Source organism: Zonotrichia leucophrys, unplaced genomic scaffold (genome assembly GCF_028769735.1).
Source record: "Zonotrichia leucophrys gambelii isolate GWCS_2022_RI unplaced genomic scaffold, RI_Zleu_2.0 Scaffold_567_32573, whole genome shotgun sequence".
Classification (NCBI taxonomy): domain Eukaryota; kingdom Metazoa; phylum Chordata; class Aves; order Passeriformes; family Passerellidae; genus Zonotrichia; species Zonotrichia leucophrys.
In genome coordinates this window covers 4,707-32,573 of record NW_026992772.1, presented here as the reverse complement: position 1 = coordinate 32,573, position 27,867 = coordinate 4,707, and the positions used below count along the sequence as shown (strand labels likewise).

The 27,867-nt window shown below is 50.9% G+C and overlaps 1 protein-coding gene across 1 annotated transcript; it reads right to left on the bottom strand.

Moving 5' to 3' along the window:
* Positions 1 to 1,190: 1,190 nt before the first annotated feature.
* KIFC1 (kinesin family member C1) lies at positions 1,191 to 26,363 on the bottom strand (the record flags this gene model as incomplete). Its single annotated transcript, XM_064701382.1, has 10 exons — positions 26,213 to 26,363; positions 26,035 to 26,143; positions 25,181 to 25,225; positions 22,877 to 23,135; positions 18,646 to 18,802; positions 12,996 to 13,163; positions 6,956 to 7,084; positions 3,489 to 3,518; positions 1,457 to 1,633; positions 1,191 to 1,381 (listed from the first exon to the last, which is right to left on the bottom strand). Coding segments are annotated over exons 1-10 (1,397 nt in total), but the record flags the coding sequence as incomplete, so codon positions are not given.
* Positions 26,364 to 27,867: the final 1,504 nt, after the last annotated feature.

Below are 27,867 nucleotides of genomic sequence, written 5' to 3'. Positions count from 1 at the left end.
CAAATTTCCACCTAAAACCCCCAAATTTCCACCTAAAACCCCCAAATTTTCACCTAAAAACCCCAAATTTCACCTAAAACCCCCAAATTTCCCTATAAACCCCCCAAATCTGGGATGCCCACCTGCTCCTCGCTCTCCACGGGCACCCAGGTGAGGTTGGGCACTGCAGCCCCACATTGCCCACTCAGAATGCCCCAATTTCCACATAAAACCCCCAAATTTTCACCTAAAACCCCCAAAAATTTCACCTAAAATCCCCATATTTCTCCCTAAAAGCCCCAGAATCTGGGATGCCCACCTGCTCCTCGCTCTCCACGGGCACCCAGGTCAGGTTGGGCACTGCAGCCCCACATTGCCCACTCAGAACCCCCAAATTTCCCTATAAACCCCCCAAATCTGGGATGCCCACCTGCTCCTCGCTCTCCACGGGCACCCAGGTCAGGTTGGGCACTGCAGCTCCACATTGCCCATTCAGAACCCCCAAATTTCCACATAAAACCCCCAAATTTCCCATTAAACCCCCCAAATCTGGGATGCCCACCTGCTCCTCGCTCTCCACGGGTACCCAGGTCAGGTTGGGCACGTGCAGCTCCAAACTCCCCACTAGGAATGCCCAAATTTCCCTCTAAAATCCCCATATTTCTCCCTAAAACCCCCAAATTCCCCATTAACCCCCCAATCCTGGATGCCCACCTGCTCCTCGCTCTCCACGGGCACCCAGGTCAGGTTGGGCACTGCAGCCCCACATCAGGAAACCACAAAGAATCCCCAATTTTCATCCTAAAACCCCCAAATTTCCCCCTAAAATCCCCAAATTTCCCCCTAAAACCCCCAAATTTCCACCTAAAACCCCCAAATTTCCCATTAAACCCCCCAAATCCTGGATGCCCACCTGCTCCTCGCTCTCCACGGGCACCCAGGTGAGGTTGGGCACTGCAGCCCCACATCAGGAAACCATAAAGAATCCCCAATTTTCACCGTAAAACACCCAAATTTCTACCTAAAACCCCCAAAATGCCCATTAAATCCCCCAGATTCTGGATGCCCACCTGCTCCTCGCTCTCCACGGGCACCCAGGTGAGGTTGGGCACGTGCAGCCCCACATTAACCCCATCATTCCCAGTCTCTCACCTGCTCCTCGCTCTCCACGGGCACCCAGGTGAGGTTGGGCACGTGCAGCCCCACATTACCCATATTTCCCCATTTCCCTCACCTGCTCCTCGCTCTCCACGGGCACCCAGGTGAGGTTGGGCACGTGCAGCTGGTCGCTGTCGGGTGCCAGCCGCCGGATCTCCAGCTCGGAGCCGCGCTGGCCCTTGGCCAGCAGCAGGTCGCGCAGGCCCTCGTTGTAGATCTCCAGGAAGCTGGCTGAGAAGCCGTACTGAGGGCGGGGCCGTGCCCGCCGTGCCCGCCGTGCCCACCCGGGGGTCTGGGGGTGCCAGGGAGGGGGGGGTACCTGCCAGCCCTTGCCCGCCAGGTCCTGGGCGCCGTGGAAGAGGTGGCGCACGGCCCGCGGGATCATCCCCCGGGATTCGGGGGTGCCCGGGGGCGCAGGGCCCTCCATGGTGAAGGTTTTGCCGCTGCCCGTCTGCCCGTAGGCGAAGATGCACACCGGGTACCCGTCCAGCGCCGACTGGGAGAGAAAATTCCGGAATTCAGGGGGGTTTGGGAATGGTCAGAGGGAACATTGACCCATCCAGGGCTGACTGGGAGGGAAAATTCCAGAATTCAGGGGGGTTTGGGAATGGTCAGAGGGGACATTGACCCATCCAGGACCAACTGGGAATGGGAATTCAGGAATTCAGAGGGGTTTGGGATCACTCAGAGGGGTTTGGGAATTCAGGATTCAGGGTTTGGGATCACTCAGAGGGGTTTGGGAACGCTCAGAGGGGACATTGACCCATCCAGGGCTGACTGGGAGGGAAAATTCCAGAATTCAGGGGGGTTGGGATGAGCAGGAGGGGTTTGGGAATGGTCAGAGAGGACATTGACCCACCCAGGGCCAACTGGGAACGAAAATTCCAGAATTCAGGGGGGTTTGGGATCACTCAGACAGGACATTGCCCCACCCAGGGCCGACTGGGAGAGAAAATTCCAGAATTCAGAAAGATTTGAGATGAGCAGGAGGGTTTGGGAATGGTCAGAGGGAACAGTGACCCATCCAGGGCTGACTGGGAGGGAAAATTCCAGAATTCAGGGGGGTTGGGATCACTCAGAGGGGTTTGGGAACACTCAGAGGGGTTTGGGAATTCAGGATTCAGGGGTTTGGGAACGCTCAGAGAGGACATTGACCTGTCCAGGGCTGACTGGGAGGGAAAATTCCAGAATTTAGGGGGGTTTGGGATGAGCAGGAGGGGTTTGGGAATGGTCAGGGGGGTTTGGGAATTCAGGATTCAGGGTTTGGGATCACTCAGAGGGGTTTGGGATCTCTCAGAGGGGTTTGGGAATTCAGGATTCAGGGATTTGGGATCACTCAGAGGGGTTTGGGAACGCTCAGAGGGAACATTGACCCGTCCAGCACCGACTGGGAGCGAAAATTCCAGATTTTAGGGGGGGTTGGGATGAGCAGGAGGGGTTTGGGAACGCTCAGAAGGGACATTGACCCATCCAGGGCTGACTGGGAGGGAAAATTCCAGAATTTAGGGGGGTTTGGGAATGGTCAGAGGGGTTTGGGAATGGTCAGAGAGGACATTGACCCATCCAGGGCCAACTGGGAGGGAAAATTCCAGAATTTAGGGGGGTTTGGGAACGCTCAGAGGGGTTTGGGATCACTCAGAGGGAACAGTGACCCATCCAGGGCCAGCTGGGAATGGGAATTTGGGAATTCAGGGCTTTGGGATGGGCAGGGGGGTTTGGGAATTCAGGAATTCAGGGGGTTCGGGAATGGTTCAGAGGGATTTGGGAACAATCAGGGGGATTTGGGAACGCTCAGGGCAATTTGGGAGGCTCCGGGTGGGATTTGGGGTTGGGTTTGGATGGGAATGGAGACGGAATTTTGGGTGGAATTTTGGGGATTTTGGGATCCAGGTGGGATTTTTTTTGAATTTTTAGCAACACCCATCTGCACCAGGAACTGGATCTCCTGCTGGGATTTTGGTGGGATTTTGGGTGGGTTTGGATGGGAATGGAGATGGAATTTTGGGTGGAATTTCAGGGATTTTGGGAACCAGCTGGGACATTTGGGATTTCTGGGATCTAGGTGGGATTATTTTGATTTTTGGGATGTGCACGTGGACGAGCAGCTGGATCTCCCTGAAGATCTCTGGGTTGGATTTGGGGCTGGATTTGGGTGGAATTTTGGGAATTTTGGGCCATTCACCTGCACCAGGAGCTGGATCTCCCTGAAGATCTCTGGGTGGGATTTGTGGGAAATGGAGCCGGATTTGGGTGGAATTTTGGGGATTTCAGGATCCAGGTGGGATTTTGGGGTTTTTGGGATCCATGTGCAGATTTTTTGGGATTTTTTGGGATTTTTGGGATGCTCCCACCTGCACGAGCAGCTGGATCTCCCCGAAGATCTCTGGGTGGGATTTGGGTGGAATTTTGGGGTTGGATTTGTGGGAAATGGAGCCGGATTTGGGCGGAATTTTGGGGATTTCGGGATCCAGGTGGGATTTTGGGTTTTTTTGGGATATTTTGGGATATTTTGGGATTTTTGGGATGCTCCCACCTGCACCAGGAGCTGGATCTCCTTGAAGATCTCTGGGTGGGATTTGGGGTTGGATTTGGGTGGAATTTTGGGAATATTTTGGGGAAGTTTTGGGATGCTGCCACTGGACCCAGAGCTGGGATCACCTTGAGTCTCTGGGCTGGATTGGGCGATTTGGTTGGAATTTGATTTTGGGATTGCCCCCACCGACCAGAGCTGGATCTCCTTCGAAGATCTCTGGTTGGATTTGGGCTGGATTTGGGGAATTTGGGGTTGGATTTGGGGGAAATGGAGCTCGGAATTTGGGTGGGATTTTGGGTATTTGGGTGATTTTGGGATATTTTGGGAATTTTGGGATGCTCCCACCTGCACCAGGAGCTGGATCTCCCGAAGATTCTGGCTGGGATGGGCCGGATTGGGGAATTTTGGGATTTTGTGGCGCAGCTCCACCTGCACGGCCCCAGCTGGATCTCCTGGAAAATCTCTGTGGAGATTTGGCTGGATATGGGGAATTTTGGGGAATGGGATTTGGGGGCACAAACAATGGAGTGGATTGGGGGGAATTTGGGGTTTGGGGATGATTTTGGAATTTTTTGGATTTTGGGAGCCACCTGCACAGGAGAAATCTCGTGAGATTTTGTGGATGGGGGGTGGATGGTGGTGATTGGTCCGGGTGCTCCCCCACTGCGACTGGGGGGCGGGAATTTGGGGAAAAACATGCGGATCGGCCAAAAAAGGATTTGGGGAAAAAATGGGTTGAATGGAGGAAAAATGGGTTTGGGGGAAAAAATGTTTGAGGGAAAAATGTGATTTTTTGGGGTTTTTTTCTCCGTTTTGGGAAATCAGCCCCCAAAAATTGAATTTTTAATAGGAGGAAGGTTGGGTTTGGGGAAAAATGGAATAAATTTGGGAGGAAGGGGTTTGGGGGGAAAAAGCACTTTAAGAGAAAAATTTTGAGGTGAAAGGGAAAAAGGGATTTTGGTTTGGAAAAGGAGTTTGGGGGTTTTAGGAAAAGGAGATTGGGGGCAAAAAAAGGGATTTGGGGCCAAACAATGGGGGTTGGGAGGAGAAAATGGGGTTTGGGAAGGAAAAATTCTTTTTTTTTGAGGGGAAAAATGTGATTTTTTTGTGTTTTTTCACTGTTTTTGGGGGAAAATCACTGATTTTTCAGTCCCCAAAAATTTGAATTTTTATGAGGAGGAAAGGTCGGGTTTGAGGGAAAATGGGATAAATTTGGAAGGGGTTTGGGGGAAAAGGATTTGAACAGAAAAACTTTGAGGTGAAAGGGAAAAAGGGATTTTGGTTTGGAAATGGAGTTTGGGGGTTTTTGAGAAAAGCAGATTGGGGCAAAAAATGGGAAATCGGGCAAAAAATGGGATTGGGGCACAAAACAATGGGGTTGGGAGGAGAAAATGGGGTTTGGGGAGGAAAAATCCTTTTTTTTGAAGGGAAAAATGTGATTTTTTGGGGTTTTTTTGGGGAAAATCGCTGATATTTCAGCCCCTAAAAATTCGCATTTTTTTTAAGGGGTTTGGGAGGAAAAAAAGGGGGTTTGGGGAGGAAAAATTGGTTTTTTTGAGGGAAAAATGTGATTTTTTTTGGGTTTTTTTCTCCGTTTTTGGGGAAAATCAGCCCCCAAAAATTTGAATTTTTAATAGGAGGAAAGGTCGGGTTTGGGGGAAAAATGGAATAAATTTGGGAGGAAGGGGTTTGGCGGGAGAAAAATAGTTTTAACAGGAAAAGTTTTGTGGGGAAGGGAAAAAGGGATTTTGGTTTGGAAAAGGAGTTTGGGGGTTTTTGAGAAAAGGAGACCAGGGGAAAAGGGATTTGAGGGAAAAAATGGGAAATTAGGGCAAAAAAAGGGATTTGGGGCACAAAACAATGGGGGTTGGGAGGAGAAAATGGGGCTTGGGGAGGAAAAATTGGTTTTTTGAGGGGAAAAATGTGATTTTTTTGGTTTTTTTCTGCGTTTTTGGGGAAAATCAGCCCCCAAAAATTTGAATTTTTAATAGGAGGAAAGGTCGGGTTGGGGAAAAATGGAATAAATTTGGGAGGAAGGGGTTTGGGGGAAAAAAAGCCATTTTTGAGAAAGGAAAAGTAGCATTTTTGAGAGACAAAAAAAGCCATTTTTGAGAGAGGAAAAAGCCATTTTTGAGAGAGGAAAAAAACCCATTTTGAGAGAGGAAAAAGCCATTTTTGAGAAAGAAAAAGTGGCATTTTTGAGAGAGGAAAAAGGCATTTTTGAGAGACAAAAAGAGCATTTTTGAGAGAGGAAAAAGCCATTTTTGAGGGAGAAAAAAGCCATTTTTGAGAGAGGAAAAAGCCATTTTTGAGAGAGGAAAAGCCATTTTTGAGAGAGGAAAAAGCCATTTTTGAGAGAGGAAAAAGGGCATTTTTGAGAGAGATAAAAAAGCCATCTTTGAGAGGGGAAAAAAGCCATTTTTGAGAAAGAAAACGGGGCATTTTTGAGAGAGAAAAAAGCCATTTTTGAGAGAGAAAAAAGGGCAATTTTTGAAAGAAAAAAGCCATTTTTGAGAGAGGAAAAAGGGCATTTTTGAGAGAGGAAAAAAGCTATTTTTAGAGAGGAAAAGATGGCATGTTTTAGAGAAAAAAAGAGGGCATTTTTGAGGGAAAAAGGCCATTTTTGAGAGAGAAAAAAGTCATTTTTAAGAGAGGAAAAAAACCAAATTTTAGACAGGAAAAAGCCATTTTTGACAGAGGAAAAATGCCATTTTTGAGATAAGAAAAGGGGCAATTTTTGAACGAAAAAAGCCATTTCTGAGAGAAGAAAAAGGGCATTTTTGAGAGAGGGAAAAGGGCATTTTTAGGGGAAAAAAGCCATTCTTGGGAGAGAAAAAGCCATTTTTGAGAGAAGAAAAGGGGCAATTTTCGAAAGAAAAAAGCCATTTTTGAGAGAGAAAAAGGGGCATTTTTGAGAGACAAAAAAAGCCATTTTTGAGATAGAAAAAGGGGCATTTTTGAGAGAGAAAGAAGCCATTTTTGAGAGAGGAAAAAATCCCATTTTTAGACAGGAAAAAGCCATTTTTGAGAGAGGAAAAAGCCATTTTTGAGAGAGAAAAAGGGGCATTTTTGAGAGAGGAAAAAAGCCATTTTTAGAGAGGAAAAAGGGCATTTTTGAGAGAGAAAAAAGGGCAATTTTTGACGGGAAAAAAGCCATTTTTGAGAGAGGAAAAAGCCATTTTTGAGATAAGAAAAGGGGCAATTTTTGAACGAAAAAAGCCATTTTTGAGAGACAAAAAGAGGATTTTTGAGGGGAAAACCCCCATTTCCCCCCTTGGCACTCACGTCGTCGGGCCGGGTGAGCACCAGCCCGCGCGGGTCCTGCGGGGGGAAGTGCAGGTGGGGCAGCCCCCGCTGGCGCTCGCGCTCCTCGGGCAGCAGCGGCCGCACCCGGCAGAACACGCGGATGTTACCCTGGGGTAAGGGAAATGAATGGGGATCAATGGGGATCAATGGGGATACACGGGGATCAATGGGGATCAATGGGGTAAATGGGGATACATGGGGATCAATGGGATTGAGGGGTGGAACACACGGATGTTACCCTGGGGTATGGGAAATGAATGGGGATCAATGGGGATACACGGGATCAATGGGGATAAATGGGGATCAATGGGGATCAATGGGGATCAATGGGGATAAATGGGGATACACGGGGATCAATGGGGATCAATGGGAAATGAATGGGAATAAATAAATGGGGATAAATGGGATTGAGGGGTGGAACACGCGGATGTTACCCTGGGAAAGGGGATACATGGGGATCAATGGGGATCAATGGGATTGAGGGGTGGAACACCCGGATGTTACCCTGGGGTAAGGGAAATACATGGGGATCAATGGGGATCAATGGGGATCAATGGGGATCAATGGGGATCAATGGGATTGAGGGGTGGAACACACGGATGTTACCCTGGGATATGGGGATACACGGGGATCAATGGGGATCAATGGGGATCAATGGGGTAAATGGGGATCAATGGGATTGAGGGGTGGAACACGCGGATGTTACCCTGGGATAAGGGGATACACGGGGATCAATGGGGATCAATGGGGATACACGGGGATCAATGGGGATAAATGGGGATCAATGGGGATCAATGGGGATCAATGGGGATCAATGGGGATCAATGGGGATCAATGGGATTGAGGGGTGGAACACACGGATGTTACCCTGGCAACGGGGATACATGGGGATCAATGGGGATCAATGGGGATCAATGGGGATAAATGGGGATCAATGGGGATACATGGGGATCAATGGGGATCAATGGGAATCAATGGGAATCAATGGGATTGAGGAGTGGAACACGCGGATGTTACCCTGGGAATGGGGAATGAATGGGGATCAATGGGGATCAATGGGGATAAATGGGAAATAAATGGATATAAATGGGAAATAAAGGGGAAATAAATGGATATAAATGGATATAAATAGATATAAATGGATATAAATGGATATAAATGGGAAAATAAATGGGAAATAAAAGGGAAATAAATGGGATTGAGGGGTGGAACACACGGATGTTCCCCTGGAAAATGGGAATAAATGGGAATAAATGGGAAATAAATGGGGAAATAAATGGGAATAAATGGGAAATAAATGGGAAATAAATGGATATAAATGGATATAAATGGGTATAAATGGGATGGAGTGGTGGACCATGCGGATGTTCCCCTGGGAATGGGAATCAATGGGAATCAATGGGAATAAAATGGGTATAAATGGGATTGAGGGTGGAACACACAGATGTTACCCTGGGAACGGGAAATGAATGGGAATAAATGGGAATCAATGGGAAATAAATGGGGGATAAATGGGGATAAATGGGAAATAAATGGGGATAAATGGGGATAAATGGGGGAATAAATGGGAAATAAATGGATATAAATGGGAGTGAGGGGTGGAACACGCAGATGTTCCCCTGGAAAAATCGAAATATAAATGGGAAATAAATGGATATAAATGGATATAAATGGGAAATTAAATGGATATAAATGGGTATAAATGGGTATAAATGGATATAAATGGATATAAATGGGATTGAGGGGTGGAACACCCAGATGTTACCCTGGGAATGGGGATACATGGGAAATAAATGGATATAAATAGATATAAATGGGTATAAATGGATATAAATGGGATTGAGGGGTGGAACATGCGGATGTTCCCCTAGGAGTGGGAATAAATAGGAAATAAATGGGGATAAATGGGAATCAATGGATATAAATGGATATAAATGGATATAAATGGGACTGAGGGGTGGAACACGCAGATGTTCCCCTGGCAATGGGAAAATAAAATGGGAAATAAATGGATATAAATGGATATAAATGGGATTGAGGGGTGGAACACACGGATGTTCCCCTGGAAATGGGAATAAATGGGGATAAATGGATATAAATGGATATAAATGGATATAAATGGGAAATACACGGATATAAATGGGATTGAGGGGTGGAACATGTGGATGTTCCCCTGGAAATGGGAAATAAATGGATATAAATGGGTATAAATGCATATAAATGGGTATAAATGGATATAAATGGGATTGAGGGGTGAAACACGTGGAGATTCCCCTGGGAAATGGAAAAAAAAATGGGATTGAGGCACTGGATTCATGGGGACACAAAAATATAAATGGGATTGAGGGGTGGGGTTAATGGGAAAACCAAATATAAATGGCATTGAGGTATGGAACACACGGATGTTCCCCTGGAAAATCAAAATATAAATGGGATAAAGGGGTGGGGTCAATGGGAAAACAGAAATATAAACGGGATTGAGGGTGGGATTCATGGGTGTGCCCCTGGGAAACATGAATATAAACACGGATGTTACCCTGGGAAATCCAAATATAAACGGGATTGAGGGGAGGGGTTAATGGGGGCTCCCCTGGGAAAACAAAAAATGGGATTGAGGCACGGAATTCATGGATGTTGCCCTGGAAAATCCAAAAAAATTGTGATTTATTCATTGGGCCTGGTTCTGGGGGTCTCTGCCCTCAGGACCCGGGGGTCTGCCCTCACACAGAACATGCAGATGTTTTCCTGGATAAACCCCACAAAATCAGGATTCAGCCCTCAGGGACAGCTCCAGTGTCTCCCCTCACACAGAACACACAGATATTCCCCAGGAAAATCCAAAAAATCAGGATTCAGTCATTGGGCCTGGTTCTGGGGGTCACTCTCCCTCAGGAAAAGGGGTCTCCCCCTCATGCAGGTATTTCCCCAACAAAACTCCACAAAAATGGGATTCAGCCCTCAGGGACAGTTCCAGTGTCTCCCCTCACACAGAAAACCCAGATATCCCTCTGGAAAATCCCCCCAAAAAAGTGATTTATTCATTGGGCCTGGTCCTGGGGGTCACTTCCCCCTCAGGAACAGGGGGTCTTCCCTCACGTAGAACACACAGACGTTTCCCTGACAAAACCCCACAAAATCAGGATTCAGCCCTTGGAGCAGTCCTGGGGGTCTCCCCTCCACAAAATACACAGATAATCCCCAGGAAAATCCCAAAAAATCGTGATTTAGTCATTGGGCCTGGCCCTGGGGGTCTCCTCCCTCAGGAACCGCGGGTCTCCCCTCACACAGAACACACAGATGTTTTCCTGACAAAATCCACAAAAATGGGATTCAGCCCTTGGGAGTAGTCCTGGGGGTCTCCCCTCACACAAAACACACAGATCTTCCTCTTGAAAACCCCCAAAAAAGTGATTTATTCATTGGGCCTGTTCTGGGGGTCATCTCCCTCAGGAACAGGGGTATCCCCTCACACAGGTATTTCCCAACAAACTCCACAAAATGGATTCATCCATCAGGGGCAGTTACAGTGCCTCCCTCTCACAGAAACCCAGATATCCCTCTGGAAAATCCCCCCAAAAAAGTGATTTATTCATTGGGCCTGGTCCGGGTGTCTCCCCCTCAGACCCGGGCGTCTCCCCTCACACAGAATACACAGATGTTTTCCTGGATAAACCCCACAAAATCAGGATTCAGCCCTTGGGAGTAGTCCCAGGGTCTCCCCTCACACAAAACACACAGATATTCCCCAGGAAAATCCCAAAAAATCAGGATTCAGTCATTGGGCCTGGTCCTGGGGGTCACTCTCCCCTCAGGAACAGGGGTCTGCCCTCACACAGAACACACAGACGTTTCCCTGACAAAACCCCACAAAATCAGGATTCCGCCCTTGGGAGCATTCCTGGGGGTCTCCCCTCACACAGAACACACAGATCTTCCTCTTGAAAACCCCCAAAAATCATGATTTAGTCATTGGGCCTGGTCCAGGGTGTCTCTCCCCTCAGGAACCGGGGGTCTCCCCTCACACAGGTATTTCCCCAACAAAACTCCACAAAAATGGGATTCCCCATCAGGGACAGTTCCAGGGTCTCCCCTCACACAGAAACACACAGATATTCCCCAGGAAAATCCCAAAAACTCGGGATTCACTCATTGGGCCTGGTTCTGGGGGGTCACTCCCTCCTCAGGACCCGGGGTCTCCCTCACACAGAACACACAGATATTCCTCTTGAAAACCCCAAAAATTGTGATTTAGTCATTGGGCCCATTCCTCGGGGTCTTCCCCTCAGGAATAGGGGATGTTCCCTCACACAACACAAGATGTTTCTGAAAACCCCACAAAATCAGGATTCCGCCCTTGGGAGCATTCCTGGGGGTCTCCCCTCACACAGAACACACAGATAATCCCCAGGAAAATCCCCAAAAATCGTGATTCAGTCATTGGGCCTGGTCCAGGGTGTCTCTCCCCTCAGGAACCGGGGGTCTCCCCTCACACAGAACACACAGATGTTTTCCTAAGAAAACCCCACAAAATCGGGATTCACCCCTCAAGGGTAGTCCCAGGGTCTCCCCTTACACAGAACACACAGATATTCCTCTTGAAAACCCCCAAAAAATTGTGATTTAGTCATTGGGCCTGGTTCTGGGGGACACTCTCCCCTCAGGAACCGCGGGTCTGCCCTCACACAGAACACACAGACGTTTTCCTGGATAAAATCCCACAAAATCAGGATTCAGCCCTTGGGACAGTCCTGGGGTCTCCCCTCACACAGAACATGCAGATGTTCCCCAGGAAAACCCAAAAAAATCGTGATTTATGCATTGGGCCTGGTCCTGGGGGTCACTCCCCCCTCAGGAACCGCGGGTCTGCCCTCACACAGAACACACAGACGTTTCCCTGACAAAACCCCACAAAATCAGGATTCAGCCCTCAGGGACAGTCCTGAGGGCCTCCCCTCACAGAGATCATGTGGATATTTCCTTGGTAAACCCCCAAAAATCGTGATTTAGTCATTGGGCCTGGCCCTGGGGGTCTCCTCCCTCAGGAACCGCGGGTCTCCCCTCACGCAGGTATTTCCCCAACAAAACTCCACAAAAATGGGATTCAACCCTTGGGAGCAGTCCCATCATCTCCCCTCACACAAAAAACACAGATATTCCCCAGGAAAATCCCAAAAAATCGTGATTTAGTCATTTGGCCTGGTCCTGGGTGTCTCTCCCTGCAGCACCTGGGCATCTTGCCTCACACAGAATACACAGATATTTCCCTGGAAAATCCCCAAAAATCGGGATTCAGTCATTGGGCCTGGTTCTGGGGGTCACTCCCCCCTCAGGAACCGGGAGTCTCCCCTCACACAGAACATGCAGATATTTTCCTGACAAAATCCACAAAAATGGGATTCAGCCCTCAGGGACAGTTCCAGTGTCTCCCCTCACACAGAACACACAGATATTCCCCAGGAAAATCCCAAAAAATCAGGATTCAGTCATTGGGCCTGGTCCTGGGGGTCACTTCCCCCTCAGGAACAGGGGGTCTTCCCTCACGTAGTTATTTCCCCAACAAAACTCCACAAAAATGGGATTCAGCCCTCAGGGGCAGTCCCAGCATCTCCCCTCACCCAGAACACACAGATATTCCCCAGGAAAATCCCAAAAATTCGGGATTCACTCATTGGGCCTGTTTCTGGGGATCACTCCCCTCAGGAACCGCGGGTCTCCCCTCACACAGAATACACAGATGTTTTCCTGGATAAACCCCACAAAATCAGGATTCAGCCCTTGGGAGTAGTCCCAGGGTCTCCCCTCACACAAAATACACAGATATTCCCCAGAAAAATCCCAAAAAATTGGGATTCAGTCATTGGGCCTGGTCCAGGGCGTCTCCCCCCTCAGCACCCGGGTGTCTCCCCTCACACAGCCCACAGATATTTCCCTGCTCAAACCCTGCCAGCCCCCATTCCCCCCTCAGTACCTCCCCCACAGAACACACAGCCATTCCCCTGAGCCACCCCCGGCGCCGTACCCGGAGCTCCTGGATGTCGTTGTGCAGCCGCCGCCGCTCCATCTCCAGCAGGTGGATGCGCTCCTCGTGCTCGGCCAGCAGCGCCCGCTGCGAGGCCTCGAGCTCGCGCAGCGCCGCCATCGCCTCCAGCTGCTCCTGCAGCTGCTGCTGCGTCTGCTGCAGCTGCGCCTGGGGAGGGAAACCTGAACATTCACTGAGGGGCACGCACTGATGGGCCTTCTGCAAAAAACCTGAAAATTCACTGAGGGGCACGCACTGATGGGCCTTCTGTAAAAAACCTGAAAATTCACTGATGGACACGCACTGATGGGCCTTCTGTAAAAACCCTGAAAATTCACTGATGGACACGCACTGATGGGCCTTCTGTAAAAACCCTGAAAATTCACTGATGGACACGCACTGCTGGGCCTTCTGCAAAATACCTGAAAATTCACTGAGGGGCACGGGATGCTGGGCCTTCTGTGAAAATACCTGAAAATTCACTAATGGACACGCACTGATGGGCCTTCTGCAAAAAAAACCTGAAAATTCCCTTATGGCTGCTCGCTGCTGAGCCTTCTGCAAAAAAAACCTGAAAATTCCCTTATGGCTGCGCGATGCTGGGCCTTCTGTGAAAATACCTGAAAATTCACTGATGGACACGCACTGATGGGCCTTCTGCAAAATACCTGAAAATTCCCTTATTGCCACTCGCTGCTGGGCCTTCTGCAAAAACACCTGAAAATTCCCAATTCACCTATCACTTCTGAGCCTTTGGCAAAAAACCCTCAAAATCCCCAATTCTTCCTCACTTCTGAGCCTTCTACAAAAAAACCTGAAAATTCCCTTACTGTCACTCGCTGCTGGGCCTTCTGCAAAAAACCTGAAAATTCACTGAGGGCACGCACTGATGGGCCTTCTGCAAAATACCTGAAAATTCCTCATTGCTGCTCGCTTGCGGCCTTCTGCAAAATACCTGAAAATTCCCTTTATTGCCGCTGCTGGGCCTTCTGCAAAAAACCTGAAAATTCACTGATGGACACGCACTGATTTGGGCCTTCTGCAAAATACCTGAAAATTCACTGATGGACACGCACTGATGGGCCTTCTGCAAAAAACCCTGAAAATTCACTGATGGACACGCACTGATGGGCCTTCTGCAAAAAACCTGAAAATTCACTGATGGACACGGGATGCTGGGCCTTCTGCAAAAACACCTGAAAATTCACTGATGGACACGCACTGATGGGCCTTCTGCAAAAAACCTGAAAATTCACTGAGGGGCACGCACTGATGGGCCTTCTGCAAAAAACCTGAAAATTCACTAATGGACACGCACTGATGGGCCTTCTGCAAAAAACCTGAAAATTCACTGATGGACACGGGATGCTGGGCCTTCTGCAAAAAACCTGAAAATTCACTAATGGACACGCACTGATGGGCCTTCTGCGAAAATACCTGAAAATTCACTAATGGACACGCACTGATGGGCCTTCTGTGAAAATACCTGAAAATTCACTGATGGACACGCACTGATGGGCCTTCTGTGAAAATACCTGAAAATTCACTAATGGACACGCACTGATGGGCCTTCTGCAAAAAACCTGAAAATTCACTGAGGGGCACGCACTGATGGGCCTTCTGCAAAAACACCTGAAAATTCCCTTATGGCCGCGTGATGCTGGGCCTTCTGCAAAAACCTGAAAATTCACTAATGGACACGCACTGATGGGCCTTCTGCAAAATACCTGAAAATTCACTAATGGACACGCACTGATGGGCCTTCTGCAAAAAAAACCTTAAAATTTCCTTTATTGCTGCTCGCTGCTGGGCCTTCTGCAAAAAAACCTGAAAATTCCCTTATTGCCACTCGCTGCTGGGCCTTCTGCAAAAACACCTGAAAATTCCCTGATGGACATGCACTGATGGGCCTTCTGCAAAAACACCTGAAAATTCACTGATGGACATGCACTGATGGGCCTTCTGCAAAATACCTGAAAAATTCACTGAGGGCACGCACTGACGGGCCTTCTGTGAAAACACCTGAAAATTCACTGATGGACACGCACTGATGGGCCTTCTGCAAAAACACTGAAAATTCACTAATGGACACGCACTGCTGGGCCTTCTGCAAAATACCTGAAAATTCCCTTATGGCCACACGATGCTGGGCCTTCTGCAAAAAACACTGAAAATTCACTGATGGACACGCAATGCTGGGCCTTCTGCAAAAAACCTGAAAATTCACTGAGGGGCACGCACTGATGGGCCTTCTGCAAAATACCTGAAAATTCCCTTATTGCCACTCGCTTCTGGGCCTTCTGCAAAAAACCTGAAAATTCCCTCATTGCTACTCGCTGCTGGGCCTTCTGCAAAAAACCTGAAAATTCACTGAGGGGCACGCACTGATGGGCCTTCTGCAAAATACCTGAAAATTCACTGATGGACACGCACTGATGGGCCTTCTGCAAAAACACCTGAAAATTCACTGATGGACACGCACTGATGGGCCTTCTGCAAAAAACACTCAAAATTCCCAATTTCCCCCTTGCTGCTGAGCCTTTGGCAAAAAACCTGAAAATTCACTAATGGCTGCGCAATGCTGGGCCTTCTGCAAAAAAACCTGAAAATTCCCTTATTGCCACTCGCTGCTGGGCCTTCTGCAAAAAAAACCTTAAAATTCCTTTATGGACGTGCGATGCTGGGCCTTCTGCAAAAAACCTGAAAATTCACTGATGGACATGGGATGCTGGGCTTTCTGCAAAAAACCTGAAAATTCACTAATGGACACGCACTGATGGGCCTTCTGCAAAAACACTGAAAATTCACTGAGGGGCACGCACTGCTGGGCCTTCTGCAAAAATCCTGAAAATTCACTGATGGACATGCACTGATGGGCCTTCTGCAAAAATCTGAAAATTCACTGATGGACACGGGATGCTGGGCCTTCGGCAAAAACACACTGAAAATTCACTGATGGCAGGGCGATGCTGGGCCTTCTGCAAAATACCTGAAAATTCACTGAGGGGCACGCACTGATGGGCCTTCTGCAAAAAAACCCTGAAAATTCCCAATTCACCCATCACTTCTGAGCCTTTGGCAAAAAACCTGAAAACTCCCTTATTCCCACTCGCTGCTGGGCCTTCTGCAAAAAAACCTGAAAATTCCCTTATTCCCACTCACTTCTGAGCCTTCTGCAAAAAACCTGAAAATTCCCTTATTGCCACTCGCTGCTGAGCCTTCTGCAAAAAAACCCTCAAAATCCCCAATTCCCCATCGCTTCTGAGCGTTCTCAGCTGCTCACTAGAGAAACTGGCAAAAAAACCGGGTTTTCCTCATATTTTACAGGTTTTCTGACATTCTCCAAGCAATTTGGGGTTAAAATTTCCACGTTTTGAGGCGTTTTCTGAGGGGTTTCGCCACAACCCCTCATTTTCCCGCCTTTTTTCCTGGCGCCCCCTAGCGGATTTTGAGTTGAAACGCAGCAAAAATGATTCAAATTCCCTTTTTTTTCCCCCAACATTTTGCACCCACATTGCCCCCTCGCTTCTGAGCCTTTTCAGCTGCTCAGGAGAGAGAAACTTGCAATAAAACCCTAATTTTCCTCATGTTTTGCAGATTTTCTGGCATTCTCCAAGGAATCTGGGGTTAAAATTCCCATATTATGAGGCACTTTCTGGCGCTCAGTAAAGAAACTCGCCAAAAAATCCCATTTTTCCTCATACTTTCCAGATTTTCTGGCATTCCCCAAGGAATTTGAGATTAAAATTCCCATATTTTGAGGCAGTTTCTGAGGGGTTTCACCACAATCCACGCAAAGCCCTCATTTTCCAGCCTTTTTTTATCACAGATTTCAAGTTGAAACCCAGCAAAAATGATTCAAATTCCCATTTTTTTTCCTCCCACATTTTGAACACCCTGAGGGATTTTGGGTGCAAAATCAGCTGAGTTGTCAAAAATTCCCATTTTTCACAATTTCCCCATATTTTTAGGCACTTTCTGAGAAATTTTGACACCAAAAAATCCAGAATTGACACAAACCCCTCCTTTTTCCAACTTTTTCAGGCAGTCCTGGTGACTTTCAGCCTGGACAGTGACTGTACAGCTCGAAAATCCCAGTTTTTCATTAATTTTGAAGCACCCTGAAGGATTTTGGTCACAAAAGCAGCTGAATTGGTGAAAATTCACACTTTTACCACATTGTGAGGAGTCTTCTGAAGAATTTTTGACACCAAAAAGCCGGAATTGCCACAAACCCTCATTTTCCTGCTGTTTTCTGGGGCCTCTGGAGCAACAAAACAGCTCCAAAATTCCCGGGTTTTTGTGCATTTTGAAGCATCCCCTGAGGGATTTTGAGTGCAAAAGCAGCTGAATTGGTGAAAATTCTGATTTTTCTCAAATTTTGAGGCACTCCCTGGGGGACTCCCACACCAAGAAAGCCAAAATTGGCACAAATCCCATTTTCCTGCATTTTTCTGGCCCCCCAGAGCAACAAAACATCTCCAAATTCCTGGGATTTTGTGGATTCTGCAGCACCCCCTGAGGGATTTTGGGTGCAAAAGCAGCTGAAATGGTGAAAATTCCCATCTTTCCCAAGTTTTGAGGTTCCCCTGAAGGATTTTGACGCCAAGAAAGCCGGAATTGGCACAAACCCCTCATCTCCCCGCCTTTTTTTGGTGCCCCTGGCAAATTTCAGGCCAGAGAGCAACCAAACAGCTCCAAAATCCCAAGTTTTTGCACATTTTCAAGAACCCTTGAGGGATTTTGGAGACAGAACAGCTGGATTGGTAAAAATTCCCATTTCCCCCACATTGTTCCAGAGCAATTGGCCAACCCTCATTTTCCCCCTTTTTGGTAGCCGCCATTTTGGATCCAGCAGAGAGCACAAAACAGCTCCAAATCCAAGTTTTCACATTTCAGGAACCCTTGAGGTTTGGAACAGAATAGCGGATTGGTAAAAATTCCCATTTCCCCATTTCAAGGCATTTCAGAGCGATTTTTGTGCAAAAGCCAATTGTGCCAACCCCTCATTTTCCGCCCTTTTTGGCTCCCCTGGCGATTTTCCCCTCACAGCTCCCCGCCATTTTTTACCCCCCAATGGATCCAGATCAGAGAGCACAAAACAGCTCCAAAATCCCAAGTTTTTACAATTTTCAGGAACCTTGAGGGATTTTGGAACAGAAGTAGCTGGATTGGTGAACATTTCCCCCATATTTCAAGGCACTTCCAGAGCATTTTTGGTGCCAAAAAAGCCCAAATTGGTGCCAACCCCTCATTTTCCTGCCCTTTTTGGCACCCCTGGCGGATTTTCCCCTCACAGCTCCCCGCCATTTTTTACCACCCCCCACAATGGATCCCAGATCAGAGAGCACCAAAACAGCTCCAAAATCCCAAGTTTTTGCACATTTTCAGGAACCCTTGAGGGATTTTGGAGACAGAAGCAGCTGGATTGGTGAAAATTCCCATTTCCCCCACATTTCAAGGCACTTTCAGAGCAATTTTAGGGCCAACCCCTCATTTTCCCGCCCTTTTTGGCGCCCCCTGGTGGATTTTCCCCTCACAGCTCCCCGCCATTTTTTACCACCCCCCACAATGGATCCCAGATCAGAGAGCACCAAAACAGCTCCAAATTCCCATTTTTCAGGGATTTCTCAGGAATTCCAGGCCCTACCCCGGCGTTCTCCAGCTGCCCCGACAGCTCCTGTGCCCGGCCCAGGGCCTCGTCCCTCTCCTGCCGCAGCCGCCGCTCCTCGGCCTCCAGGGCCTCCACCCGGCCCCGGCTCTGCTGCAGCTCCTTGCGGCACTGAGAGACCTCCAGCTCCAGGGAGCTGCTCCAAAGAAACGATAATCCCAGAAAATCAAGGAATCCCAGATTTCAGGGAATTTGGGAGTGTTTTGGGTGAGTTTCTTGAGGGAATTTGGGGAATTTTCTGAAGGGTTCTGAGGGAGTTTGAGCCCCGGCTCTGCTGCAGCTCCTCAGGGCACTGAGACACCTCCAGCTCCAGAGCTGCCCAAAGAAATGATAATCCCATAAAATTGAGGAATCCCAGATTTTGGGGAGTTTGGAGTGTTTTGGGTGAGTTTCTTGAGGGATTTGGGGAATTTTCAGAAGGGTTCTGAGGGAGTTGGAGCCCCGGCTCTGCTGCAGCTCCTCAGGGCACTGAGACACCTCCAGGTCCAGGGAGCTGCTCCAAAGAAATGATAATCCCAGAAAATCGAGGAATCCCAGATTTCAGGGAATTTGGGAGTGTTTTGGGTGAGTTTCTTGAGGGAATTTGGGGAATTTTCTGAAGGGTTCTGAGGGAATTTTGGGGATCCTGAGGGAGTTGGAGCCCCGGCTCTGCTGCAGCTCCTCACGGCACTGAGACACCTCCAGCTCCAGGGAAACAACAATCCCATAAAAGTGGAGAATCCCGGATTTTAGAGGAGTTTGAGGTGTTTTGGGTGAGTTTCTTGAGGAGTTTTGGGGTAATCTGGGGATTTTGAGCAATGTCCAGGAGGGTTCTGAGGGAGTTTTACAGATCGTGAGGGTGGGGAATTTGTGGGGATTTTGTCAGGGATTCTATGAAGGGTTCTGAGGGAATTTTGGGGGTTGTGAAGGGTCTTGGGGGGATTCATGCAAATATCAGGGATTTTTGGAAGGGTCTGAGGGAATTTTGGGGATCTTGAGGCGTTTTGGAGCAATTCAGGCAAATTTCATGGATTTACAGAAGGGTTCTGAGGGAATTTTGGGGGTTGTGAGGGGTTTTGAGGGATTTTCAGGAGGGTTCTGAGGGAATTACGGGAACCTTTAGGGGTTTAGGAGCAATTTGTGGAATTTCAACTCCCTCAAGATCCCCAAAATTCCCTCAGAACCCTTTGGGGCAGCTTTAGGTGCATTTTGGGGCAGTTTTTGACGGATTTGGGGCAGTTTTTGAATTTTGGGGCAGTTTTTGATGGATTTGGGGCAGTTTTTGATGGATTTGGGGCAGTTTTTGATGGATTTGGGGCAGTTTTTGGTGGATTTGGGGCAGTTTTTGATGGATTTGGGGCAGTTTTTGATGGATTTAGGTGCAGTTTTTGGTGGCTTTTGGGGCACTTAGGATGGATTTTTCCCAGGTTTTGGTGGATTTTGGGGCCATTTGGATGGATTTTTGAGAAGTTTTGATGGATTTGGGGCAGTTTTGATGGGTTGGGGGCAGGTTTCAGTGGATTTTAAGAGGATTTAGGTATATTTTCCCCGTTTCCTCACCCAACCCGGGTGCACAGGCTGCTCTGCTCTCGCCCAGCTCCCTCAGCAGGGGGATGTGGGTGGGTTTGGGGCAGTTTGATGGATTTTGGTCAGGTTTTGATGGATTTTGGGGCAGTTTTTCAGGATTTTGGGGCAGTTTGGATGGACTTAAAGTAGTTTTAAGTGGATTTTAAGCAGATTTGGGTACATTTTTCCCCGTTTCTCACCCGACCCGGGTGCACAGGCTGCTCTCTCTGCTCTCCCTCTCGCCCAGCTCCCTCTGCAGGGGGATGTGGGTGGGTTTGGTGGGGGAGGTTTTGGATTATAGGTGCAGTTTTGTGATCGATTTGGGGCAGTTTAGATGGGGTTTTGGGGCAGGTTTTAAGCAGATTTAGGGCAGTTTTTGGTGGATTTTTCCCCGTTTCTCACCCGACCCAGTGCACAGGCTGTCTCTCTGCTCTCCCTCGCCCACTCCTCTGCAGGGGATGAGGATGGGATTTGGGAAGGTTTAAGCATTTGATTTTACGTGCAGTTTTTTGGTGGATTTTGGGGCCATTTGGATGGATTTTGGTCAGGTTTTGATGGATTTGGGGCACTTTAGATGGGTTTGGGGCAGGTTTAAGCAGATTTAGGTGCAGTTTTTGATGGATTTTTCCCCATTTCTCACCCGACCCGGGTGCACAGGCTGCTCTCTCTGCTCTCCCTCTCGCCCAGCTCCCTCTGCAGGGGATGGGATGGTTTGGGGCAGGTTTTGATGGATTTGGGGCAGGTTTTTGATGGATTTAGGGGCAGGTTGGATGTATTTGGGGCAGGTTGGATGGATTTAGGTGCAGTTTTGATGGATTTGGGGCAGTAAAAAGGGATTTGGGGCAGGTTTAAGCAGATTTAGGTGCAGTTTTTTGATGGATTTGGGCCCATTTCTCACCCAACCCTGGTGCACAGGCTGCTCTCCTCTCACCCAGCTCCCTCAGCAGGGGATGTGGATGGATTTGGGGCAGGTTTTGATGGATTTAGGGGCAGTTTTTGGTGCATTTTTCCCCGTTTCTCACCCGACCCGGGTGCACAGGCTGCTCTCGCGGCTCTCCCTCTCACCCAGCTACCTCAGCAGGGGGATGTGGGTGGGTTTGGGGCCATTTTTGATGGATTTGGGGCAGGTTGGATGGATTTAGGTGCAGTTTTTGGTGGAGTTTTCCCTATTTCTCACCCTACCTGGGTGCACAGGCTGTTCTTGTGGCTCTCCCAGCTCCCTCTGCAGGGATGTGGGTGGGTTTGGTGCAGTTTTTGATGGATTTGGTGCAGGTTTAAGCAGATTTAGGGGCAGTTTTTGGTGCATTTTTCCCCATTTCTCACCCGACCCGGGTGCACAGGCTGCTCTCTCTGCTCTCCCTCTCGCCCAGCTCCCTCTGCAGGGGGATGTGGGTGGGTTTGGGGCAGGTTTTGATGGATTTGGGGCAGTTTTTGATGGATTTGGGGCGGGTTGGATGTATTTGGGCAGGTTGGATGGATTTAAGTGCAGTTTTTGATGGATTTGGGGCAGTAAAAAGGGGGTTTGGGGCAGGTTTAAGCAGATTTAGGTGCAGTTTTTGATGGATTTGGGCCCATTTCTCACCCAACCCTGGTGCACAGGCTGCTCTCCCTCTCGCCCAGCTCCCTCTGCAGGGGATGTGGATGGATTTGGGGCAGGTTTTGATGGATTAGGTGCAGTTTTTGATGGATTTGGGGCAGGTTTTGGTGCATTTTTCCCCGTTTCTCACCCAACGCGGGTGCACAGGCTGCTCTCTCTGCTCTCCCTCTCACCCAGCTCCCTCTGCAGGGGGATGGGGATGGATTTCGGGCAGGTTTAAGCACATTTAGGTACATTTTTCCCCATTTCTCACCCAACGCGGGTGCACAGGCTGCTCTCTCTGCTCTCCCTCTCGCCCAGCTCCCTCAGCAGGGGATGTGGGTGGATTTGGGGCAGGTTTTGATGGATTTGGGGCAGGTTTTGATGGATTTGGGGCAGGTTTTGGTGCATTTTTCCCCGTTTCTCACCCGACCCGGGTGCACAGGCTGCTCTCTCTGCTCTCCCTCTCGCCCAGCTCCCTCTGCAGGGGATGTGGATGGATTTGGGGCAGGTTTTGATGGATTAGGTGCAGTTTTTGATGGATTTAGGGGCAGTTTTTGGTGCATTTTTCCCCGTTTCTCACCCAACCCGGGTGCACAGGCTGCTCTCTCTGCTCTCCCTCTCGCCCAGCTCCCTCTGCAGGGGATGGGGATGGATTTGGGGCAGGTTTTGATGGATTTGGGGCAGGTTTTGATGGATTTGGGGCAGGTTTTGATGGATTTGGGGCAGTTTAGATGGATTTGGGGCAGGTTTAAGCAGATTTAGGGGCAGTTTTTGGTGCATTTTTCCCCGTTTCTCACCCGACCCGGGTGCACAGGCTGCTCTCTCTGCTCTCCCTCTCGCCCAGCTCCCTCTGCAGGGGATGGGGATGGGTTTGCGGCAGGTTTTGATGGATTAGGTGCAGTTTTTGATGGATTTAGGGGCAGTTTTTGGTGCATTTTTCCCCGTTTCTCACCCGACCCGGGTGCACAGGCTGCTCTCGCGGCTCTCCCTCTCACCCAGCTCCCTCAGCAGGGGGATGTGGGTGGGTTTGGGGCAGTTTTTGATGGATTTGGGGCAGGTTTTGGTGCATTTTTCCCCGTTTCTCACCCAACGCGGGTGCACAGGCTGCTCTCGCGGCTCTCCCTCTCGCCCAGCTCCCTCTGCAGCCGCTCCAGCCGCTCCCTCAGCTGCCGGTTGCCGCTCTCCAGCTCCCGTTTCTCGCTCTCCAGCTCCCGTTTCTCGGTGTCCAGGCCCTGCAGCCGCTCCTGGGCCTGGCCCAGCGCCTCCCGCAGGTCCCCGAGCTGACCCCGCAGGTCCCACGGCGGCCGCTTGGAGGCGCCCTTGGAGCTCGTGCTGGTGACCGAGCCTGGGAGGGACACAGGGGACATTGGGGACATTGGGGACATCAGGGACAGGCGCCCTTGGAGCTCGTGCTGGTGACGGAGCCTGGGGACATTGACAGGGCTTGGGGACACTGGGGACATTGACAGGGCTTGGGGACACTGGGGACATCCTGAGGGGACACTGGGGACATCAGGGACAGGCGCCCTTGGAGCTCGTGCTGGTGACCGAGCCTGGGAGGGACAAAGGGGAATTGGGGACATTGGGGACATTGGGGACATCAGGGACAGGCGCCCTTGGAGCTCGTGCTGGTGACAGAGCCTGGGGACATCGGGGACATTGACAGGGCTTGGGGACATTGGGGACATCGAGGACATTGGGGACACTGGGGACATCGGGGACAGGCGCCCTTGGAGCTCGTGCTGGTGACAGAGCCTGGGAGGGGACAAAGGGGAATTGGGGACATTGGGGACATTGGGGACATTGGGGACAGGCGCCCTTGGAGCTCGTGCTGGTGGCGGAGCCTGGGGACATCGGGGACATTGACAGGAATTGGGGACATCGGGGACATCAGGGACACTGGGGACAGGCACCCTTGGAGCTCGTGCTGGTGACGGAGCCTGGGGGGACACAGGGGAATTGGGGACACTGGGGACATGGGGACATCAGGGACAGGCACCCTTGGAGCTCGTGCTGGTGACGGAGCCTGGGGACATTGACAGGGATTAGGGACATCGGGGACATTGGGACAGGCGCCCTTAGAGCTCATGCTGGTGACAGAGCCTGGGGGGGACAAAGGGGTGGATTGGGGACATTCCGGGGACATTGGGGACATGCGGCGCCATTGGAGCTCGTGCTGTGACGAGCCTGGGGACATTGACAGGGCTTGGGGACACTGACAGGGTTGGGACATTGACAGGGGATTCGGGGACATAGGGAGGGGGATTGGGGACATCAGGGACATGGGCATGGAGCCTGGCTTGTGTGACCGAGCCTGGGGACATTGGGGACATTGGCAGGGCTTGGGGACATTGGGAAGGACATTGGGGACAGGTGCCCTTGGAGTTTGTGCTCGTGACAGAGCCTGGGACAAAGGGGATTGGGGACATCCCGAGGGGGTTGGGGACATCATGGGGACAGGCGCCCTTGGAGCTCGTGCTCGTGACAGAGCCTGGGACATTGACAGGCGTTGGGGACATTGGGGACATTGGGGACATTGGGGACAGGGCACCCTTGGAGCTCGCGTGCTCGATGGCTGAGCCTGGGGGGACAAAGGGGGTTGGGGACATCGGGGCAGTGGGGACATTGGGAGGGCTTGGGGCCACCCGAAGGGATGCGGGGACACCCGAGGGTTTGGGGACATTGGGAGGGCTTGGGGACACACCCGAGGGTGCTTGCTGGGGGGGACACCAGGGGGTTTGGGGACATTGGGAGGGGCTTGGTGGACACCAAGTGGGATTTGAGGACATCAGGAGTGTTTGGGGACATCGGGAGAGGGGGTGGGGACAAAGGGAAGGGGAGAGGGGACATCTGGAGGGGAGTGGGGACACCCAGAGGAACTTGGGGCCATGGGGTCCTGGGGACATCAGAAGGGGGGTGGGGACATCAAAGGGGAGCTTTGGGGGCATCAGGAAAGGGCCTGGGGACATTGGAGGGGACATTGGAGCCGTGAGGTGCTGGGGACACTGGGAAGGGGACTGGAGACACCAGGAGGGGCTTGGGGACACTGGGGACACTGGGGACACTGGGGAGAGGTGGCCCTGGGGACACTGGGAGGGGTCCTGGGGACATTGTGGGGGGCGGTTGGGGACATTGGGAGGGGTTGGGGACACTGGGGGGTCCTGGGGACATTGGGGAGGGGTTGGGGACATTGGGGAGGGGTCCTGGGGACATTGGGAGGGGTCCTGGGGACATTGGGAGGGTTGGGGCTGGGGTTGGGGACATTGGGGGGGTTGGGGACATTGGGGGGTCCTGGGGACATTGGGAAGGTGGGAATTGGGGGGTGGACATTGGGGTCTGGAATGAGGGGTTGGGGACATTGGAGGGGTGGACATGGGCCTCAGGTCTCACCGGCCCGAGGAGCAGCCGCCACCGACGCCGCCTTGCGAGGGCCATCTGGGGACACATTGGGGACATTGGGGGGGCTTTGATCCCCCTGACACCCCCCAGGTCACACTGACCCTCCCCAAATCCCCGTTAAATCCCCCCAAATTACCCCAGAACGCCTCTAAATCCCCCCAAATCCCCTCTAAACCCCCCAAAGTCCCGTAAACTCCCCCAGACCCCCATTAAATCCCTCCAAATCCCCTTGAACTGCCCCCAAATCCCCTCCAGTTGCCCCAAACCCCACCAGGCCCCCTCTAAAGCCCCAAAACCCCCTTTACCTGCCCCAAACCCCCTTCAATTGACCCAAATGCCCCCAGACTCCCATTAAATACCCCCAAGCTCCCTTTACCTGCCCCGAACCCCCAATAAATGCCCCCAAATTCCCATTAAATCCCCCAAATGCCCCCAGACCCCTCTAAATCGCCCCAAATCCCCCTTAAATCCCCCCAAATCCCCTTTGACTGCCCCAGACCCCCATTAAATCCCCCAAATTCCCATTAAATCCCCCAAATCCCCTTTAAATCTTCCCAAATCCCCTTCAGTTGCCCCAAACCTTCTCTAAATCCCCCCAAAACCCCTTTAACTGCCCCAAAACCCCCTCTAACATCCCCCAATCCCCTCTGAGTGCCCCAAATCCCCCTCAAATCCCCCCAAATCCCCTTTAACTGCCCCAGAGCCCCTCTCAATGCCCCCGAGTCCCCTTTAATTGCCCCAAATGCCCCCGAATTCCCTTTTACAGCCCCAAAATCCCCTCAAATCCCCCCAAGCCCCCCTTATTTGCCCCGCTCTCCCCTTTTGCCCCCCGGTCCTGCCCATACCGTTCTTCCCAGCGGCCGCGGCGGGGCCCAGCGTTCGCAGCGGGGCCCTGAGCGGGGCCTTGGGCGCGGCCTTGGCAGCTCCGGGCCCGAGCCCGGTCCGCGATCGTTTCTGTCAGGGGACAAACGGCGTCAGGCGCGGGCAGGGCCGGGCCGGGCCCGCGCGGGGAGCGCTCCGCACCTGCTGGGGAGGCGCCGCGGGCGGCCCCTCGGACGGGGCCCGCTTCTCCTGGGCCCGGCCCACCGGCAGCCGCGAGGGCCGCGGGCGCGGCTCCGGGGGCGCTGCTTGACCGGCCTGAGGCGGCGCCGCCATCTTGTCCCGCGCGCCTTCAAACCGCCGCGCGGAAAGCAGGGCCCGCGCCGCGGCCAATGGCGGGGCGGGATGGGAGAGGTGGGCCCGCCCCTGTGGAATTCGACCAATGGGAGAGCGAGGCGGGCGAAGAGACGGCCAATGGGAGCGCGAGGCGGGGTGAGGGAGGGAGGAGGATCGCCCGCCAAACGGTAACGGCTGAAGGGGGCGGGGCTTGTGTGGTGGGAGAGGGCGGGGATTGGCCGAGCAGGGACGGGGCGGGGTTTATGCAGTGGGCGTGGCCATGCGCGGCACGGACTTGTTTTGGTTGCGGGGCGGGGGCGTGGTCTGAGTCAAGCCCCGCTCACAGCGCCCGAACAGCCCCGAATTTACCAAAATATCCACAAATCTGCCCAAAATCTCCCCAAATCCACCTAAAATATCCCCAAATCTGCCCAAAATACTCCGGAACTCACCAAAAATATCCCCAATCCCACCCAAAATATCCCCAAATCCGCCCAAATATTCCCAATCCATCTGAAATATCCCCAAATCCACCGAAATATCCCCAAATCTATATAAATATCCCTAAATCCATCTAAAATACCCGCAAATACACCCAAAATATCCCCAAATCCATCTAAATATCTACCCAAAACCATCTAAAACATCCCCAAATCCACCCAAATATCTCCAAATATGCCCCAATATGCCCAAGTCCGCCCCAATATCCCCATATCTGCCCAAAATATCCCCCAAAGACTCCCATAATATCCCCCAAATACATCCCAATATACCATAATATACCCAAAACATCCCTGAATCCACCCAAAATATCCTTAAATACACCCAAAATATCCCCAATCTGCCCCAAACATCCCTAAATTCACACCAAACAATTTCAAATCCACCCCAAAGATTCCCGGATGCCTCAAAACCTCCCTAAATTCACCCAAAACATCCCTAAATTCACCCAAAACATCCCCAAATCCACTCAAAACTCCCCTAAATTCATTCAAAACATCCCAAAATCCACTCAAACGTCTCAAAATCCACCCAAAATATCCCCAAACATTCCAAAATCCACCCTAAATGGCCCCAAATATCCCCAAACATCCCCTAAACTTCCCAAATCCCCCCCAAATCACCAAGTCCACTCAAAGCCTCCCTAAATTCACTCAAACATCCCCAAATCCCCCCAAAACTCCTCAAATCCTCCCAAAACGTCCCCAAACGCACCCAAATAATCCCCAAAACCTCTCTCAGACACCCTCAAAACTCCCCAAATCCATCTCAAATCCCCCCAGAACTCCCCAGTCCCTCCCCAACCCCTCCTCAGGCTCCCCAAATTCCCCCAAATCCCCCAAAACCCCGAAATTTTCCCCCCAAATCCCCGCGGGCCGAGGGGGCGTGACCTAACAGAGGGGGCGTGGCATTGGCCTGGTGGGCGTGGCCTCCGCTGCCGCCGATTCGTTGCTGGTTCAGCCTGCGTGGGCGTGGCTAACCGCGTTGTGGGCGTGGCCCGCGCTCTGTGGGCGTGGCCCCAC